Source organism: Psittacula echo (genome assembly GCF_963264785.1).
Source record: "Psittacula echo genome assembly, chromosome: 21".
Classification (NCBI taxonomy): Eukaryota; Metazoa; Chordata; class Aves; order Psittaciformes; family Psittacidae; genus Psittacula; species Psittacula echo.
Genome location: NC_137757.1, coordinates 246792 through 263983, shown reverse-complemented (window position 1 = coordinate 263983; position 17192 = coordinate 246792). Strand labels below are relative to the sequence as shown.

The following is a 17192-nucleotide window of genomic DNA, read 5'->3' as shown; positions in this document are numbered from 1 at the left end:
GAATGGGTGCCCATGAGTTTGGGTGCCCACGAGTTTGGGTGCCCACGGAGGCAAGCATCGCTAGGGATATATGCTGTTTGCTCTGGGTGCCCACAGGGGTGAGCATCCTTAGGAGTGGGTGCCCACGAGTTTCGGTGCCCACGGAGGCAAGCATCACTAGTGATATGTGCTGTTTGCTCTGGGTGCCCACAGGGGTGAGCGTCCTTAGGGATGGGTGCCCATGGGTTTGGTTGGGTGCCCGTGGGTTTGGGTGCCTCTGAGGTTGAGCATCCTCAGGGGTGGCTGCACACGGGTTCGATGCCCAGCGCAGCGCCCTGGGGCCGCGGGCGGGGAGGGCCGGGGCGTCCCGGAGCCGGGGCCGGGGCGGTGCCGCCGGAGGGACCGTCCCTTTCCCTCGCCCCGCCGGGGCGGGCCGGCACCGTGCCCGTGCCCGGGGCCGCACCGCACCGGGTGGGGGGGTGGGGGGGCCGGCCCGGCGGCGCGATGGGGCCGGGGCGCGGGGCGGCGGGCAGGGGTCCGGTGCGGGCGCTGTGGCTGCTCTGTGCCGTGGCCGCGCTCTGCCAGCTGGGCAGCGGCAGCGTCCTCCGCCGCCGGCTCCACGCCGCCGGTTTCCTGCAGCGGCGGCTGAGCGGCGGCGAGCGGCGGGACGTGCAGCGGGAGATCCTGGCCGTGCTGGGGCTGCCGGGCCGGCCGCGGCCGCGGAACCCCCCCTCCGCCCGCGGCCCCGCCGCCGCCGCGCCGCTCTTCATGCTCGACCTGTACCACGCCGTGGCCGGTGAGGAGGAGGCGGAGGAGGAGGAGGCGGCGGTGTCGCGGCCGGTGCTCACCGGGCTCAGCACCCAGAGCCCCCCGCCCGGCAGCGTCGTCAGCCGCGCCGACACCGTCGTCAGCCTCGTCAACGTGGGTGAGCGGCTCCGGGAGCACCGGGGGCACCGGGGAGCGCGGGCAGGGTCCAAGCGGCTTTGCTGGGACCGGGGCACACCGGAGGGACCGGAGCCTGTGGAGGCACCGGGGTGCTCGGGGAGGACGGGGGCGTACGGAAGGACCCTATGGGGGGACCCGGGCAGATCAGAGAGCACGGACAGGACCTGAAGGACCGGGCAGGACCCTGGGTGGAGGCACCGGGAGGTATCGGGAGCAGCGCACAGCGGGACGGGGCGCACGAAGCGGCGGCGGCGGTGGCACCGTCGGGGCTGAGCACGGCACAGAGCTCTCCAGGCCAGGCTGAGCCGAGCCCGACCCGGACCCCGCGGAGCAAACCTCGGCCTCCGGCTGCGGGAGGGGACCGGGGCTGGAGAACCGACGGCTCCGAGCATCCCCCGGTGCTGCGATGCCTCCCCAGGGCGTCCCTGTTCAGCAACGGGGGATTTTGCAAGGAGCTGAGGTTAATAACGTGCTGTGAGGGGCGCGGGGTGCACCCCGGGGTGCTGGGAGAGGGCACCACGGTCCCTGGCCCCATCTCGGTGGGCTCACATGAACGGGTTGCAGGCGCGCAGGCAGGACAGCAGCAGCATGAACTCAGTTACCCGCGGTGGGACATTGAATCAGGGCTCAAAGTAAAATCCTTAAAGATGCTGATTATTGCTGGAATCTTATCCAGATGGATACTGGGCAATGTCAGGCTCCAGCGACCCTTCCAATTTCCCACCAGCATCAGCAGGGATGTGAGCGCTGGCATACGAGGGGTCCCCTTATAAGAGGGTGGCCCAACCCCAGCAGGATGCTCAAGCCAGGCATTTGGATTCATATCCTTTCCCTGCCTCTGCTCATTTCTTTAAGGGGTGTTTGGGTGTCCAGGCCAAGCACAATGAGGCTTCTGGGGAGCATCTGTGCAAAGGCTGAGGGACAAGAAGCAGGGCAGGGGGTGTTAGTGAGTGCCCATGGCTGGTTTCCCGGGCTCAAGGATGCCTCCCTGGAGCAAGGCTGGATTTGGCTGCTTGCACCATGGTGTGCCAAAGGGTTTGCAAGGGGAAAGTGCCTCATCCCGCACCCCCGAGGACCACACAGGTCCCCTTTGCTCCTCAGCACCTCTTGAGGCTTCACAGGCAGTGAGCATGGGGAGAAATCCTCCAGGAGACTCCTGGAGCTCCGCATCCCAGGGCAGCTGCGACCGAGGGAGGCAGATACCAGGGCTCCAAATCCCAGCTCCCCTCAGGCTCAGGACAACACAGAAACACCAGGTTTGATGACAACCAGGGTGAGATGCTGGGGGGGGACTGGGGAGCAGTGATGCTGGCGCCGCTCCCCTGGAGCAGCCGGGAGACTTGGGGAGCACAATTCCAGCCTTCAATTTGAATGGCTTTGATTTCTGTGGCTTTGTTAGTCCCTTCATGTTAATTAAATTAATGTCTGTGGGAGAAGGCTAGCTCTTATTTGCATGCATAATTTGCTGCACAATTACCCTGATGGGACATGCAAATGGGGTAAGTCGCTGCTCCATTGGGCACTTGGACCTCTTTGCTCCCAGCTACCCTGCACCGGGCTGTGTGAGCCGGGCCGGAGCGCGGCTCCCAACGGCACACCTTGTTCCTGGGAAGGGGAGATGACAAACCTCCCCGGCACACAAACAGGTCCCGGTTGGGGCGGGCAGAGCTCCCTGACTGCCTGCTGGGGGCATTCCTGGTGACAGGCACCTTCGGTTGGGTTTGGTGATGGTGGAACATGGAATCCCAGCCTGGTTTGGTTTGGTTTGGAAGGGAGCTTAAAGCTCATCCAGCTCCACGGGCAGGGACACCTTCCACTGGAGCAGCTTGCTCCAAGCCCCTGTGTCCAACCTGGCCTTGAACACTGCCAGGGATGGGGCAGCCACAACAGCCTGGCCCATCCTTCTTGGTGTGAAGGTAAAACCCATCCAAGCCTGACCCGTGCTATTCCTGGGTGCTGACTGGAGGAGCCGGGTGGGTTGTGTTTTTAAGCCTGGGGTAAGGATGGGCTTTTTGAGTCCTCCTTGGCTGAGCCACCAGCCGTGAGTCACGATTCCATGCAGGGTGTAATCATGGAGCAGGGGGCTGTAATGGGAAGACGAGGAGGTGGCTCACAGCATGCCCGAGTCCCCCATCAGCACCACAACACACACGTCCCCCCCTTCCCTACCTTGCCCTCGGTGGCTGTTTGTAGGGCTGGGGGATGCCAACAGGGGCTCAAGCTGCCCCACAGCCCCATGTAACTGGGCCCTGTGTCCTGCAGCTCCTGCTCTTCATCTCAGGAGGATGGAGGTAGCGCTCAGGATAACTCCTGACACTCTCCCTGCTTTGGAAAGCTTATTTTTTCCTGCTTGCAAGCAAAGGGTAGCATCTTCCTTGCATCTCCTTTTAAACCTATTTTAGGACCCAGAGCACTTGATGTGGTTGAATATCCTGGCATTTCCTTTTAATTTAGTGTCTGAAATGATCATAGGGACCACTGGGAGCAGCCAGGACCAGTAATTACGACTGATGCGCAGTTTATAGCAACAGTGCAAGTTCACAATGAAAAAGTGCAGCTCAAAATAACCTGGGGAGCGGGATGAAGGGCAGGCGGCCCCATCACCCATCACCCCACCTCTGGGAAGAGATCAGCAGTGGGCTGGGATACACCAGAGCCAGAGCTGGGCATCCCTTGCCCTGGTCCCATGGCCATTTACATATGCCTGTCCTCTATTTCCTTACCAATGGTGGGGTGGTGGGAGCCCGCAGCAGAGGCGTTGGCATTCAGCTCTGGGGAAAGACTCAGCAGCTCTTAGGGGCGAGATGGGAAATGCCACAGGAGGGGGCAAGGAGAGCGAAGAGCTTGGGCTGGGTGTTTTTAGTGCGTCTCATCCGCAATCCGGATCATCCGCCCACAGCTAATTGAGGGTTGCGGAGCCGCTGAGTCAACCGCCGCCTATCGATGGCCACTGCCCAGGCGGGACCGGCCCCGGGCTGGGGACGGGGGGGCCCTTTCCCGCACACCCCAGCACCAGCACCACTGAGCACCCACTTTTCCACCTGGGCAAAGGGTGCTGGGTGCGTTGGGGGTGCGCCGGGCACTGCCCCGCTGCAGGGCTGTGCTTGTGTAGATGTTTATGGTCCGGCCAGAAAACACGGTGATGTGAAACCCCCTCCAACCTGCTGGTCATCACCAAGTGGTGGCTGTTGGCTGTTTGCTGTTGGCTGTTTGCTGTTTGATATCTGTCTGTGCCCGTCACCCTCCTCTGCTGCACTAACCCCGTGTCAGTGCGCGAGAGGATGTTTTCCCCTGGGTCCTGCCCTTCCAAAGGGGTTCTGCTCCACAAAAGGGAAAAGGAAGCAGGGATTCCTCTGTCTTATCCCCGATTCTAGGCAGTTTGCTGCTCAGGCCAGCTCATTTGGTACATCAAGGTGCACAGCTATCTGTGGTCTCCTTTAGTATTTCCCCTTCCTGGCCAACTACTGCCTGAGCGTCCCTGAGCTTCCCACCCCTCCAGCTCCCCCATCAATGCCTTTGTCCCCAGACGCCTCCATCACATAGATGGGAGTATTTCATGTTGGTTTGTATTGGAAGGGACCTTAAAGCCCATCCAGCTCCAACCCCTGCCATGGGCAGGGACCCCTTCCACTGGAGCAGCTTGCTCCAAGCCCCTGTGTCCAACCTGGCCTTGAACACTGCCAGGGATGGGGCAGTCACAGTTTCTCAGGACATAATAAAGAACTTTGCTTCTTTAGTAAAGGTTTTCACTGTTCTCCGGTGCCAAAGCCCATCCTGTTTCTGTGTTTCTGGGTCCTTGTGACCTTCTTGGCCATAATTTCCCCCTGCCCTTCCCTGGATGAAAGATCCAGCAGCAGCATTGCTTTGCTGAAGGCGAATTGTGGTGGTTTCATCTGGTTGAGTCTTGCTTGATGCCAGCAGGCAATGGGGTGACCCAAGAAATACTCAAGGGGACCCCTCTCCGTACCTGGCTGTCCCTTGGATGTCCTGCTGCGGGTTAACAGTGGGGAAATGGAGGTGATGCCTCTGGTTGTGTTTTGGTGGGATCCGAGAGTTTTGCAAGAGCCACGAGGCACCAGCAGCTTCAGGAGCACCTTTCATGGCCCAGGAGCATTAAAGCACCAGCAATGTGTTGGTGGAAGAAATGGGAAGGCAGGAAAGAGCCCAAGGGGCTGCAGTGGGGCCGGGGACTGATGTGACCCCCCCGAGGGGTGCATGGGCTGGAGCTGGCTCCCCAGCATCCTCCTGCCCGCGGCCAGAGCCTCCCGCAGCAGGAAGCGCTCTCCACATCCTCCCAGGCTTTTTTTATCCATGACTTGTGGTGAGGCTGGAGCTGGAGGGAACGTGGGGCTTTAAACAGGGGAAAAGGGAAAAACCGAGAAGAAAAGGGAAAAAACATGAAGAAGAGGAAAAAAAAGAGACCCGAGGATGCACCATTAAAATCTCAGCCCTCGGTTTGGGGCGATGCGCTGCTTCCTCGCATAGAAACCAGCAGCTTTGTGGTGTGCTCCAGTTGGAATGGTTTTACTGCCTGGAGTGGGTTAAAACCCTACATTTGAAGCACACACTTTTCTTTCTTGAAGTCTTTGTTTTAGTTTTCAAAGGAAGCACCTGGGCAGAGCTCTGCTGCTGCTGCTGACCCTGGGAAGGAGCTCTTCCCTGTGAGGGTGCTGAGGCGCTGGCACAGGGTGCCCAGAGAAGCTGTGGCTGCCCCATCCCTGGCAGTGTTCAAGGGCAGGTTGGACACAGGGGCTTGGAGCAAGCTGCTCCAGTGGAAGGGGTCCTGCCCGTGGCAGGGGTTGGAGCTGGAGGAGCTTTAAGGTCCCTTCAACCCAAACCAGGCTGGGGTTCAATGATGTTTTGAAGGGTTTGGGTGTATTTTTCACCCTTTGGAGACTTGCGAAGGGCTGCAGCCCCTAAACCACAGCACAAGGGGCAGCTTGTCTGTGTTCCCAATATAACCAAGCCTTGGTGTATTTTATTATTCTATTTGATTTATTTGATTTTTGTTTCATTTTATTTTATTTATTATTTGTTATGTATTTTTTATTGTTTAGTTTCATTTCATTCATTAATACAAAAGAAATAGGGCTGCGAGGCTGGTGGGTTTAGAGCAGAATGATGTTGTGGGATACGTGCAGAAAGAGGGAGGGGTTGCATCAAGACGGATGGAACTGGGTGATCTTTAAGGTCCCTTCCAACCCAACCTATGATGATTAAAACTCTTGGGAGAGGAGCGCTGGGCAGCAGCAGGCAGTGGGTGAGGAGCCTGGGCCAGCAGGGTTTGTCCCTATGTGAGCTCAGGGGGATGCTGCAGGCTCTGACCGGGGTGGCTGGGGGCACACGGAGGTCCCATCCTGACCCCTTGGCTCCGCAGTGGAGCAGGACAGGGACATCTTCTCGCCGAAGCCGTACTGGAAGGAGTTCAGGTTCGACCTGACCCAGGTGCCCGCGGGCGAGTCGGTGACAGCCGCCGAGTTCCGCATCTACAAGGCACGAGGAGTCACCCGCCACGGCAACAGCACCCTGCACGTCAGCGTGTATGAGATAGCGGCCGAGCACTCCAACAGGTGATGGATGGTGGGGATGGGAGTGGGAATGGAGGTGGGGATAGGATGGGGATGGGAATGAAGATAATGGGGGTGGGAATGAAGATGATAGGGATGAGGATGGGAATGGAGATGAGGATGGGGACTGAGATGAGAATGGGAATGTGGATAGGAATGAAGAGGATGAGAATGGGGATGAAGAGGATGAAGATGAGGATGGGAATGGAGATGAGGATGGGGATTGAGATAAGAATGGGAATGCGGATAGGAATGAAGAGGATGAGAATGGGGATGAAGCGGATGAAGATGAGGATGGGAATGGAGATGAGGATGGGGATTGAGATAAGAATGGGAATGCTGCTAGGAATGAAGAGGATGAGAATGAGGATGAAGAGGGTGAAGATGAGGATGGGAATGGAGATGAGGATGGGGTTTGAGATGAGAATGGGAATGTGGATAGGAATGAAGAGAATGAGAATGCGGATGAAGACAATGGAGGTGAGGATGGGAATGGAGGTTAGGATGGGGATGAGGGCAGGAATGGGAATGACGTTGATGGGTGTGAGAATGGAAATGGAGATGAGGATGGGAATGGGGAATAAGAATGAAGATGGTGAGGAAGGAAATGCGGATGGGGCCTTGCCCCAGCCCCAGGTCTTCCCATCACCACACAAGCAGCACCGAAGCTGCGCCGCTCCCACACGTTCCCACCAGGCCACATCCCGGTTTTGCAGCTGGGGCTGGGAGGATGCTTTTCCCAGGGAAGTGCCAGGGTGTCAGCATCGTGTCGGGCAGAGCCGGCGGCGCTGGGAGCTGCCCTCCTGACCTGCTACACCGGGACCTGTACGGACACGGGCACCGGGAGTCATTGCCATGAACTCTTGCGGTGCTGGTGCCCTTTGGGCGCTGTTACTCACCTGCTCCTGTTTTCTGCCATTCCTACAGGGAGTCTGACCTGTTCCTGCTGGACGTGCAGGACCTGCATGCTGGGGCCGAGGGCTGGCTGGTGTTTGATGTCACGGCCGCCAGCAACCACTGGTTAGTGGATCAGAAATACAACCTGGGGCTGCGCCTCTACGTGGAGACGGACGATGGTGAGTGTGCCTGAGCACCTACAGCGCGTGGGGTAGGTCCCAGGGCCTGGAGCCCTCTCTCCTGCCCTCCTGGTGCCACTCAGGCCGTGGTGGAGTTCATCTGGATGCAGTTAGGGATTTCCAGACGTGATGGAGAAGCCGGCACCAGGAGCCGGCTGGGTTTGCAGGCAGGGCCTGATGGCAGAGCCTCCCGAAGGCTTCATGCTAATGGGGTTCCTGGTGTGGACTTTAATAACCCCATTAGTGCTTAATGAATGTCTTACCTGGAGGTATCCTCCTGTGTGTGCTGGAGGATTAACCCTCCTGTGACCACAGGTTCAAATCTGCTCCAAAGATGCCTTTCGCAGGTGCACAGGCACACAAAGAGCATCTCCTCCCACAGATGGGGAAAATCACCCATGGGATGTAAATGCCTCATCAGTCCCCTTCCCTCCAAGCTTTCCTCCCCAGTGACAAAGGGCAATATCGGTCACTTGGGTCTCACTTGGTTTTAATCCTTGAATTGTTCTTTATGACCATTGCATGGGGGAATATGAGGCTGTAACATCATACACCCCCTGGGCAGCAGCAGCAGAGCAGGAGGGTCCAGCCTCTTGGGATGCCCAAACCACAGCTCTCTGCTGCGTATTTCCTGCACTCTTTCCTCCTTGGCATCCCTGGCAGTGTTCAAGGCCAGGTTGGACACAGGGGCTTGGAGCAAGCTGCTCCAGTAGAAGGGGTCCCTGCCCGTGGCAGGGGTTGGAGCTGGAGGAGCTTTAAGGTCCCTTCCAACCCAAACCAGGCTGGGGTTCCGAGAGCAAACCCCTGCTTGGTGCTGTCCCCGCAGGGCACAGCGTGGACCCGGGCTCAGCGGGGCTGCTGGGGCGCCGGGGGCCCCGTTCCAAGCAGCCCTTCATGGTGACGTTCTTCCGCGCCAGCCCCGGCCCCGTGCGCATCCCACGGGCAGCCAAAGCCCCAAGGCGGCGGCAGCACAAGAAGAGCAACGACCTCCCGCACCCCAACAAGCTGCCGGGAATCTTCGGTAAGAGATTTGGGGGACAGAAGGGGTTTTCCCTATGGAAAACACTGCCGTGACCCAGAGACCTTCTGTTAGCACCTTGCCCCGTCATAAGCCCCAGTTTTGCCCCAGGGGAAGCAGAGCTCTGGTTTTTTAGGGTTGGGGTTGTTTGCAGTGGGTCTGGGGTTGATGCCCTCGAGGAAATGAGGTTCTGGGGGAGTTCTGGGATACCCGAATGTTGGACTTTTTGCTTCACTGCCCTTGGCTTTGAAGCTGCCCTGGGAGGGCATCACCCCAGGAGGATGTCCCAGCCCCAGGAAGCTGCTCGGGCAGGAGGGCAATGGGAAGCCCTGGCTCTCCCAAACCCATTTACCTTGGAAAGCCCTCAAGGCTGCTCCGTGGCAGGCAGAGCTGGGATTTAGCCCTTCCCGGGCTGAGACCCCCTGGTCCAAGTGCTGAAGCATTAAATTTCAGGCCAGTCTGAAGCTTCTTTTCCCTTTATGCAACCACGGGGGCTCCTCTTGTTCTTTCGGACTAAGATCATGGGGGCTGTTCTATCCCACCCTTGAGCGGGGTGGCTGCAGGGGAGGGTGGGATGCGGGATGCGGGTACCAAGGGGCTGATGCTGCCTCTCCCCTTCTCCCACAGATGATGTCCGTGCTGCGGATGGGCGGCAGGTCTGCCGGCGCCACGAGCTCTATGTCAGCTTCCAGGACCTCGGCTGGCTGGTACTTGTCTATGGGGAGAAGTAAACACCAAACCCCATGTGGCTGCCCATGCCCAGCAGCAGAGCGGGGCAGCCCCATCCGGGAGCTGGGAAAGCAAATGGGAATTGCCACAACCCCAAACGCCAGCGGTGCCCCATGGTTCAGTGGGAAAACCAAACTGAAGCCTTGCTGCTGGCACAGCCACCCAGGGAGGAGCCCGTTGGGGTGGTTTTGCAGGTGGGGATGGATGAAAGGGCACAGAAAGGGTGAAACCCATGGCATAACCAGGGTAAACCCTTTGTATGTTGCAGGACTGGGTGATCGCTCCGCAGGGGTACTCAGCCTATTACTGCGAGGGGGAATGTGCCTTCCCCCTGGACTCCTGCATGAACGCCACCAACCATGCCATCCTGCAGTCCCTGGTCAGTGCAAGCTGGGGGGGAACACAGAGGGAGTGATTGGAGGCCAATGGGTCCTAATGGAGAGCTGGATTTGGGTCTGGAGGGGTTTAGGTTGGAGAGTGCAGTTCAGCAGCAGCTGCCAGTAAAGCATCAGTGGGTGCCCACACATCTGGATGGGCTGGTCCCTGCTGTGGGCTCACCACAAGGGGCCATAAGAGCAGACAAGGAGAGAGCAGCGTGAGGGCACACCGGGTCAGCAGCTCTGCCCATGGACCTAACAGGGGGACGTTGTAGCTCTGGTGCTCCTCTGCCTCTTGATTTTGTGACTGACACGACCCCACTTGGGGTTAACAGCAGCAGGCAGGCTAAAACCAGGTGGTTTCTGCTGGGATAACAGCAGCATCCCATTGGAGCAGGCTCTGGGATGAGCCCTGGTGCTCACAGGAGCCCCCCAGTTCCTCCCCACCAACCTATCACCAAAGGCATCGTGTCTCCAGCATCCTCACCAGCCACATGCGGGTTTCATCCCGGTGCCCATAGAGCACCTCTGCAGCTCAGTGCCCAAACCTTGGGCTCAGCAGATTCCAAGCAGGAAGGCTCCAACGCCTCGTTTCTCCCAAACCCACCCCGCATCCCAGCCGGTGCTTTTTAATGTCTGGAATTTCCTGCCCTGTGAGTGCTGGATTTCCCAATGGCAGAGGCCACACCAGCTCCGGGGTAATTACAGGGAGCGCCGAGGCCTCGCATGAGCCTTTGAAGGCGGGTTTAATCCTCGCACTAATGAAGCAGCCGGGGCTGGGTGCGATGCTGCAGCACGGGGAGGGGGCCCCAGCACCCACCCAGCACCTCTAAACCCAACGCTCTTCCCAAAACAGAGCCGTTTGGGCAGGATGTGACTCACCTGGCACCCGGATCCAGCCTTTCTGGGAAGCGCTGGGGCACAGGAGCGGTGCCAGCCCCAGCCCGTGCTGCAAATAGCAGCATTGGGCAGGAAAATCCCGGACTTCCGAGCCGGGAGAGCGAAATGAGGCGCACATGGTGGGTAAAGGCAGAGGCCAGCAGCCTGCAGTGGATTCCAGGGATAACGGGTGTGCTGAGCCGGGCACGGAGGAGTGGTCAGAGAGGTGCAATGCGTTCAATGCAGGGCGGCGCTGAGCCCCGATGGAGAATCCCTATTGCAGCAGCACCCCCAAAGCACGCGGGGAAGCTCTGCACGGCCCTGACTGATTTCTTCTTGGCCATTTATTGACATTTGTTTATAGGGAGAAAAGAGCCCAGAGATCCCAGGTTCCTGCGGTGCCCCGAGCCCTGATCCAACACAAACTGCAGCGAGGGCTGCCCAAGGCTCAGGATAAATATTATTGCAGGAAGCTGGAAATAATCTCCCCATTCACGCAGGCTTTTCATGCAGTTAAGAGCTGGTTCGATGCTTTCCTCCTGCCCGCAGCACTGAAGGGCTCCATCCATCCCTTAGGTCCACCTGATGAAGCCCGAGGCCGTGCCCAAGGCGTGCTGTGCCCCCACGAAGCTCAGCGCCACCTCTGTCCTCTACTACGACAGCAACAACAACGTCATCCTCAAGAAGCACCGGAACATGGTGGTGAAGTCGTGCGGCTGCCACTGACGGCCGCGTCCCATCCCCACCGGAGCACCGCGGCACCGGGGAAGAGGATCCCATGGGCTGCACCACAGCTACGTCCATGCGGAATAACGAGTCGTTAGAAATAAACCCCTCCCACCCCTTCCTAGAAGTGGATGTAAATAATATAAAGCTTTTATCCTCTTGCCACACTTAATGGGACACATCCATGTAGAGGAAAGAGAGGGTTTGTGACTGGTTACGTGTGCGCCGGCTGTGGCTGATGCTTTCCCCTCGCTGCAGTCTCTGATGGAGGGGGTTTGGGCTCAGGGGGTTGCTGTGGGATGGAGCTGGGTCTTGTCCTGTGCATCCCCCTTGTCCCCTTAATGACAACAGCAGCAGGCAGGAGCCGGCTCCTGTTTACTTCAGGTTCATAAACCTCAGGCAGGGGGGAGAAACAAAACTCAGAATCCACCTTGAGCTCTAAATAAACACCTCCTCTGGAAAGCAAACAGGGAGTTCGTCCTGCTCTGTGTGCTTCAATAAATGGCACAGCACAGCAGCGCTCTGGGCAGGGCATGGGCTTTCGCAATGAAAACACACTCCGCATTGGTTAAAAGGGTCCTTATTCACCCAAACCCAGCCCTGCCAAGCTGGTGGGATGCAGGCTTAAGGCCAGGCAGCATCGCCCCGGATGGGAGCGTGGCTGCACTCACCCCTGGACACGTCCCATGGGCTCACAGCGGGGCTGTGGCCGCAGCTTCCCCGCGCTGTTTGCACAGTTCTCACTTATTTGCTCTGCTTTCAAAAGGAAAGGGCCCGGCCTCTCAGCTCGGGTACCCAGGGAACCTTGTGCCACGGAACAAACATCCTGGCCTAGCCCCAGGCAAAGATCCCAACAGAGCCACCAACATGGGGTCTGCCCCGCGCCATTGCCCTGCTTCCCAAAGAAAGGCCTCACTTCTTTGGGAAGAATTGATCTGCTGGCTTCATTCCACCTGAAAGCCAGCTCAGGAGGTGATCCTGGCTCTGTGCAGCAGGAGAAAGGCCAGGGCTCCCAGTGATTCCCACATGGAACAAGGGCTTCCCCTGCTTCAGGGGTTGTTGAAGGTGACTGCAAGGATCTGGCGTTTAAATCTCAGCTTTTTGGAGACAAGGAGGGAGGAAGGGAAGGAAACGCTGGGTGGGTTTGGTTGTTTGTCAGGGATCACATCCGAGTGCCTGGATCTTGCCTTGTTCCAGTTGCAGGGTGAAGCACAACCCCCGACCAGTGTGGAAAAGCAGGAAGTGAATAGGAGCAGCCTGTGGTTATTATGGAAAACAAACCTACCCTGGGAGCAGCCGGGCTGGCAAACCTGGGAATTCCCAATAGCACAGAAAACATCTCCCTAAACCCCAGCCACGCACCCCTCATCCTCCCCTTTGGTCTGGCTCCCCCCATCCCTGCTTCCAACCCCGCACATCCCTTCCTCCCCAGGAACACACATTCCCAGAAGTACGCAGCGCCATCATTTCATGGGAAAGCCCAAATCAATCACTTTCCCACTGATGGGAACTATAAGGGTATGTGGGGCTATTCCCCCTTTGAAAATTAAACCACCTCCCCCAGCCTCATCCCTTAGTTCTGTTCTTCTGACAACCAACCAAAGGGCTTCATTTCCTGGAGCTTCTTGTCCCAACCTTGTTCTCCCACCCACATCCCAGTAAACTCCCTCCCTCTCAGATGGGGATGGAGTTGGGTTCCCAGCAGGACATCCACCGGCCATGGACCTGCCTCCCTCTGCTGATGGGAAAGGAGACTACAGGGCCAGAGACACGCCAAAACACCTCCACAAGATCCTGCTGTGGAAGAGGCATGAGAGATTCCCTCGGCTCTTCTTGCCCTAGCGCACATAGCTCCCATGGAGCCAGGATTTAGGCACCAGATTTGAGAAGATGAGGAAACCCCTAAAGCAAAGACCACCCTCACCCAGTGAGAATTCAACAGCCGGGGGCAGGCCCTCAGTATTTATAAAACCAGGTTTTATTTTTCCCAACCCAAGTCCTTCTGAACACAGCAGCAGGACCAGCCCTGCCCGGCTCGGGGCAGCAGGGCCTGGAAGCGGTTTATCCCTGCAGGGATCGGGCCCCGCAGCACGGTTCATGGGCAGGTTCACACCAACAGCGTTAGCAGGAACCACCCCAGGAGCCACAGGAGCTGGGCTCTGCTGGGGCACCACGGGGCCATCCCATCCCAGCCGGGTCCCAGCCCCTCCTGGCCAGGCTCAGCCCATGCTCAGGGGCACTCTCCGCAGTCTGAGATGATCACCTTCTGCTTCGGTTTCCCGTCCTTAGTGCCCTGAGCCTTGGGGAACAGAGCAGCAGGAGTCAGAGGCACGAAGGCCACGGAGGGGAAGGAGGCTGGCTCTGCTCACACCCACCTCGATCTGCCGCACCACGTCCATGCCCTCCGTCACCTCCCCGAACACCACGTGCTTCCCGTCCAGCCAGTCTGTTTTCTCACACGTGATGAAGAACTGGGAGCCGTTGGTGTTTGGGCCCGAGTTTGCCATCGATAACAGCCCTGTTAAAAGGGTTAAACCCTGTTAAAGGGCAGGGCTCTGGTTGGGGTGGGAGCGATGAGCTCCAGCACGGGAGCTGATGCTTTGACCCAAACCCGTTCCCACACCCTGCAAAACACTGCCAGTTTTAAGAGAGCCTCTGGATCTTAAACTCCACAAACTACTGGAAACAACAGAGAAACACCTGCAAGCATGAAAGACGGAAAAGGGTAGAGATTGCTCATCCATTTATAGCTGCAGTAACAGAAAAGCTGTTTGCACGGAGATAAACCTGCTTGCTTTTTGCTGGGCTTCATAATCACACCGTGACTCCTTCAAAAGCAAAGGAAAGCAGCTTTGAAACTCTTTTTTCCATTATGCAACACTGGAAGTTCACAGTGTGTGAACACCAGAAGTGTTTTGCCAACAGAGGTTATAATTCAGGGCTGCTACTACCAACACAGTCTATCAAACCAGCCCAAGGGTGGCCCCTAGACAACACTGAGCCCCTTTGCTCCCCAGCCCCTGCCCAGGAGATGGCTCTACCTGGCCCCGTGTGTTTCAGAATGAAGTTTTCATCATCAAACTTCTTCCCGTAGATGGATTTGCCTCCAGTGCCGTTGTGGTTGGTGAAGTCGCCAGCCTGGCACATGAACTGGGGGATGATGCGGTGGAAGCTGCTCCCTTTGAAGCCAAAGCCTTTCTCATGGGTGCAGAGGCAGCGGAAATTCTCTGTCCGGGGCAAGGGGAGAGAGGTGAGAGCTGGGTCTGCTGGAAGGCTCCACGCCGGGGAGGCTGAACCAGTCCTCACCTACGGTCATGGGCACCACATCCGAGCGCAGGAGGATCTGCAGCCGCCCCGCAGGCTTGTTTCCAATCTTGATCTCCATGAAAACCCGAGGGTTCGCCCGGGATTTCTTGGCAGGAGGCTCACCCTGAGCAGGAAAAGGAAACAATGAGCTGGGATGACATCCCGCTGCTTTGCCTCCAGCGGCAGTTAGGCCTTCGGGACAGCAGGGATGCAGACAGCTCTGTAGGGTTTTCCTACCTCCTGCACCTCTTTTTTGGAGGCCTCTGCTCCTCCCTCCTCTGTGTTCTCCTCCAAAGTCTTCCCTGAAAACTTCTTCAGCCAGTCATCATCTGACCAGACTGCGACGGCAAAAGGAAGGGTCAGAGCACCGGAGCACACACATGAGCACGGACATGAGCACAACCAGGAGCACACACGTGAGCACACACACACCTGCACAGGTCAGGGCACAGCCTACCCCAGCAGACACAGCAAGTGGGCAAAGAAGAGACAAAGTCAACTCTTCTTCCTCCCAGAGGTGCCTCCACACAGGGCAAGCCTGTGGCCTGTTCGCCGCCACTGCCCATCACACTGCATGAGTGCTTGGCAAGCCCTCGGCCCCATCTGCTTTCACAGATGTGGCCAGCTGTGTGTGCAATTTTGCCTGGCACGGTGTGCCTGCTGTGCCCTCTGCCAGCAGGCATGAAGATAATCAGGAGTGCAGCCAAGAGTGTTTCCACCCAAGGAACGAGGGGGTATTTTGGGTTATGTGGTTATTCAGTTATCTGGATGCTACCCAGACCCATGAGCGACCCAGATGGGAAGCAGAGCAAAGGTCTCTGCCCTGGGGTCTGATGGCTGATGCACAAAACTTTGAGCATCCATGGGGATGTTCTCCCCTCCCAGACACCAACTCACCAGGTCTCGATGATCCCTCTTTAATTCGCATGGGTCTGGCCAAGTTCACCCGAATTGTCCTGCCAAAGAGCTCAGACTCGTTCTGCCGAGGAGAAAAGCACAACAAAGCCCACCAAAGGGTATAAAAATCACCGTGCCCCCCAGCTCCCCATAGGGGAGAACCAGAGAGCTCTTGGTGTAGCCCATACCATGCGGGGCCTCGCTGCTGGGAAGGCAGCAAAGCCACTCGTCCCCAAACAGGGTGCCTACCATGTTGTCTATCGCTGCTGCTGCATCCTGCCAAAAGAGGTGAAAGAAGATCATGATTATATCACCTCTTCTCTTCCTTTCAAAGCAAAGTACATGCAAAAAAGACTGCCCAGGGACTGTGCTCCTAAACCTCATCTATATATGAACCAATGGATCTTGCAGGAGCTGTATCCAATCCAGTACATGGAGCTCCTCTTCCCACATTTGATCCCATAAACCCATTTTATTTAAGATGCTCTATTGCTGACACCAGCGTTTGGGAGAGGAGGAGAGATCTTGTGTGTGAAGCCCAGGGCAGGCTCTACGATCCTGGCAGTGTTCAAGGCCAGGTTGGACACAGGGGCTTGGAGCAAGCTGCTCCAGTGGAAGGGGTCCCTGCCCGTGGCAGGGGCTGGAGCTGGAGGAGCTTTAAGGTCCCTTCCAACCCAACCCAGGCTGGGATTCGATGAAATACACGAAGCCAAGAAACCTGCCCGCTGCTGCCGAGCTCCAGGAGCGGCTCAGGTGAGCAGTGCCCATAAGAAAGTGGGAACTTGGCAAAGCAGAGGAACACCAGAGGTAACCCCCGTTTGCTGCCACCAACCGCATCCACCAGGAGGAGGCTCCAGCCCAAAGCCCCCTGTTAGAAGTGCTCCCGTCCCTGTCGCACCTCTGCCAGCTCGAACTCGATAAAGGCGAACCCGCGGTGCTTTTCTGCAGAGGAAGAAGCGAGCGGTCACGGGCAGCACAGACACCCGCGCCCGCGGGCGCCCAGCAGCGCCGTCCGGGGCACGCACCCGTCTCGTAGTCCAGCGGGATCTGGATGTCGGTGATGTCGCCGAAGGGGATGAACGCGGCGTGCAGCACCTTCTCGTCCACCTCCTCCGCCAGCCCGCCTGCGGGCGGACACCAGTCACCGACACCGGCCACGGGTTCCGGGCAGCGCCCCCGACCCCGGGCAGCGACCGCAGACACCGGTACAGCGACCCGGGCACTCACCTACGTACAGCACCCGCTTGGTGGCCGCCATCTTCGCGCCGGAACCACGTGACAAGCGCGACCCGGAATCACGTGACTCCCGCCACCCTCCTGCGGCACGGCCCCGGGGCACCGGAGGCCCGGCCGCGGCGGGATTTGCCTGTTCGACTGCAGGGGCAGCGCTCTGGACTCCAACGGGACACCCAAACCGGCTCAGAGCATTGACTGACCCCACATGCGGCGGCGGTAGAGGGTGAAGGTGGAGGCAGCCGTATCTAGGAAGCAGGAGTTGCACTCAATTGGATCCCTTTCGTGTCAAGAGATACTCCAAGAGCAGCCAAACCATTGAACACCAGCATTAAAATGCACCCCAAGGGCAGCAGAGCTGCTCTGCAGCAGCGGGGGGATGCAGAGGAAGCCACCACACACTGCCTGCCTTTGAAAAACAGCTCCTGGCATGCCACTGTCACCCAGCCTCAAGCAGCCT

At 58.2% G+C, this 17192-nt stretch overlaps 2 protein-coding genes across 4 annotated transcripts; one reads left to right on the top strand and one right to left on the bottom strand.

Moving 5' to 3' along the window:
* Nucleotides 1-483: 483 nt before the first annotated feature.
* LOC308228854 (bone morphogenetic protein 8A-like) lies at nucleotides 484-11296 on the top strand (the record flags this gene model as incomplete). Its single annotated transcript, XM_080632458.1, has 7 exons — nucleotides 484-904; nucleotides 6302-6494; nucleotides 7419-7567; nucleotides 8394-8588; nucleotides 9213-9292; nucleotides 9583-9693; nucleotides 11147-11296. 7 exons carry the CDS (start codon nucleotides 484-486, stop codon nucleotides 11294-11296), a joined length of 1299 nt encoding a protein of 432 aa, XP_080488584.1.
* Nucleotides 11297-13252: 1956 nt separating this feature from the next.
* PPIE (peptidylprolyl isomerase E) lies at nucleotides 13253-16761 on the bottom strand. 3 transcript variants are annotated; one of them, XM_080632279.1, is made up of 10 exons: nucleotides 16727-16761; nucleotides 16525-16623; nucleotides 16398-16441; nucleotides 15749-15775; nucleotides 15500-15581; nucleotides 14840-14940; nucleotides 14603-14726; nucleotides 14338-14523; nucleotides 13672-13814; nucleotides 13253-13595 (listed from the first exon to the last, which is right to left on the bottom strand). In XM_080632279.1, exons 1-10 carry the CDS (start codon nucleotides 16755-16757, stop codon nucleotides 13527-13529), a joined length of 906 nt encoding a protein of 301 aa, XP_080488405.1. In that variant the 5' UTR covers nucleotides 16758-16761; the 3' UTR covers nucleotides 13253-13526. The 3 variants fall into 3 exon arrangements, with proteins under 3 accessions (XP_080488405.1, XP_080488404.1, XP_080488406.1); XM_080632278.1 differs by having other exon boundaries at nucleotides 13253-13814; XM_080632280.1 differs by lacking the exon at nucleotides 16398-16441 and having other exon boundaries at nucleotides 13253-13814; nucleotides 16727-16755.
* Between the last annotated feature and the right edge of the window lie 431 nt (nucleotides 16762-17192).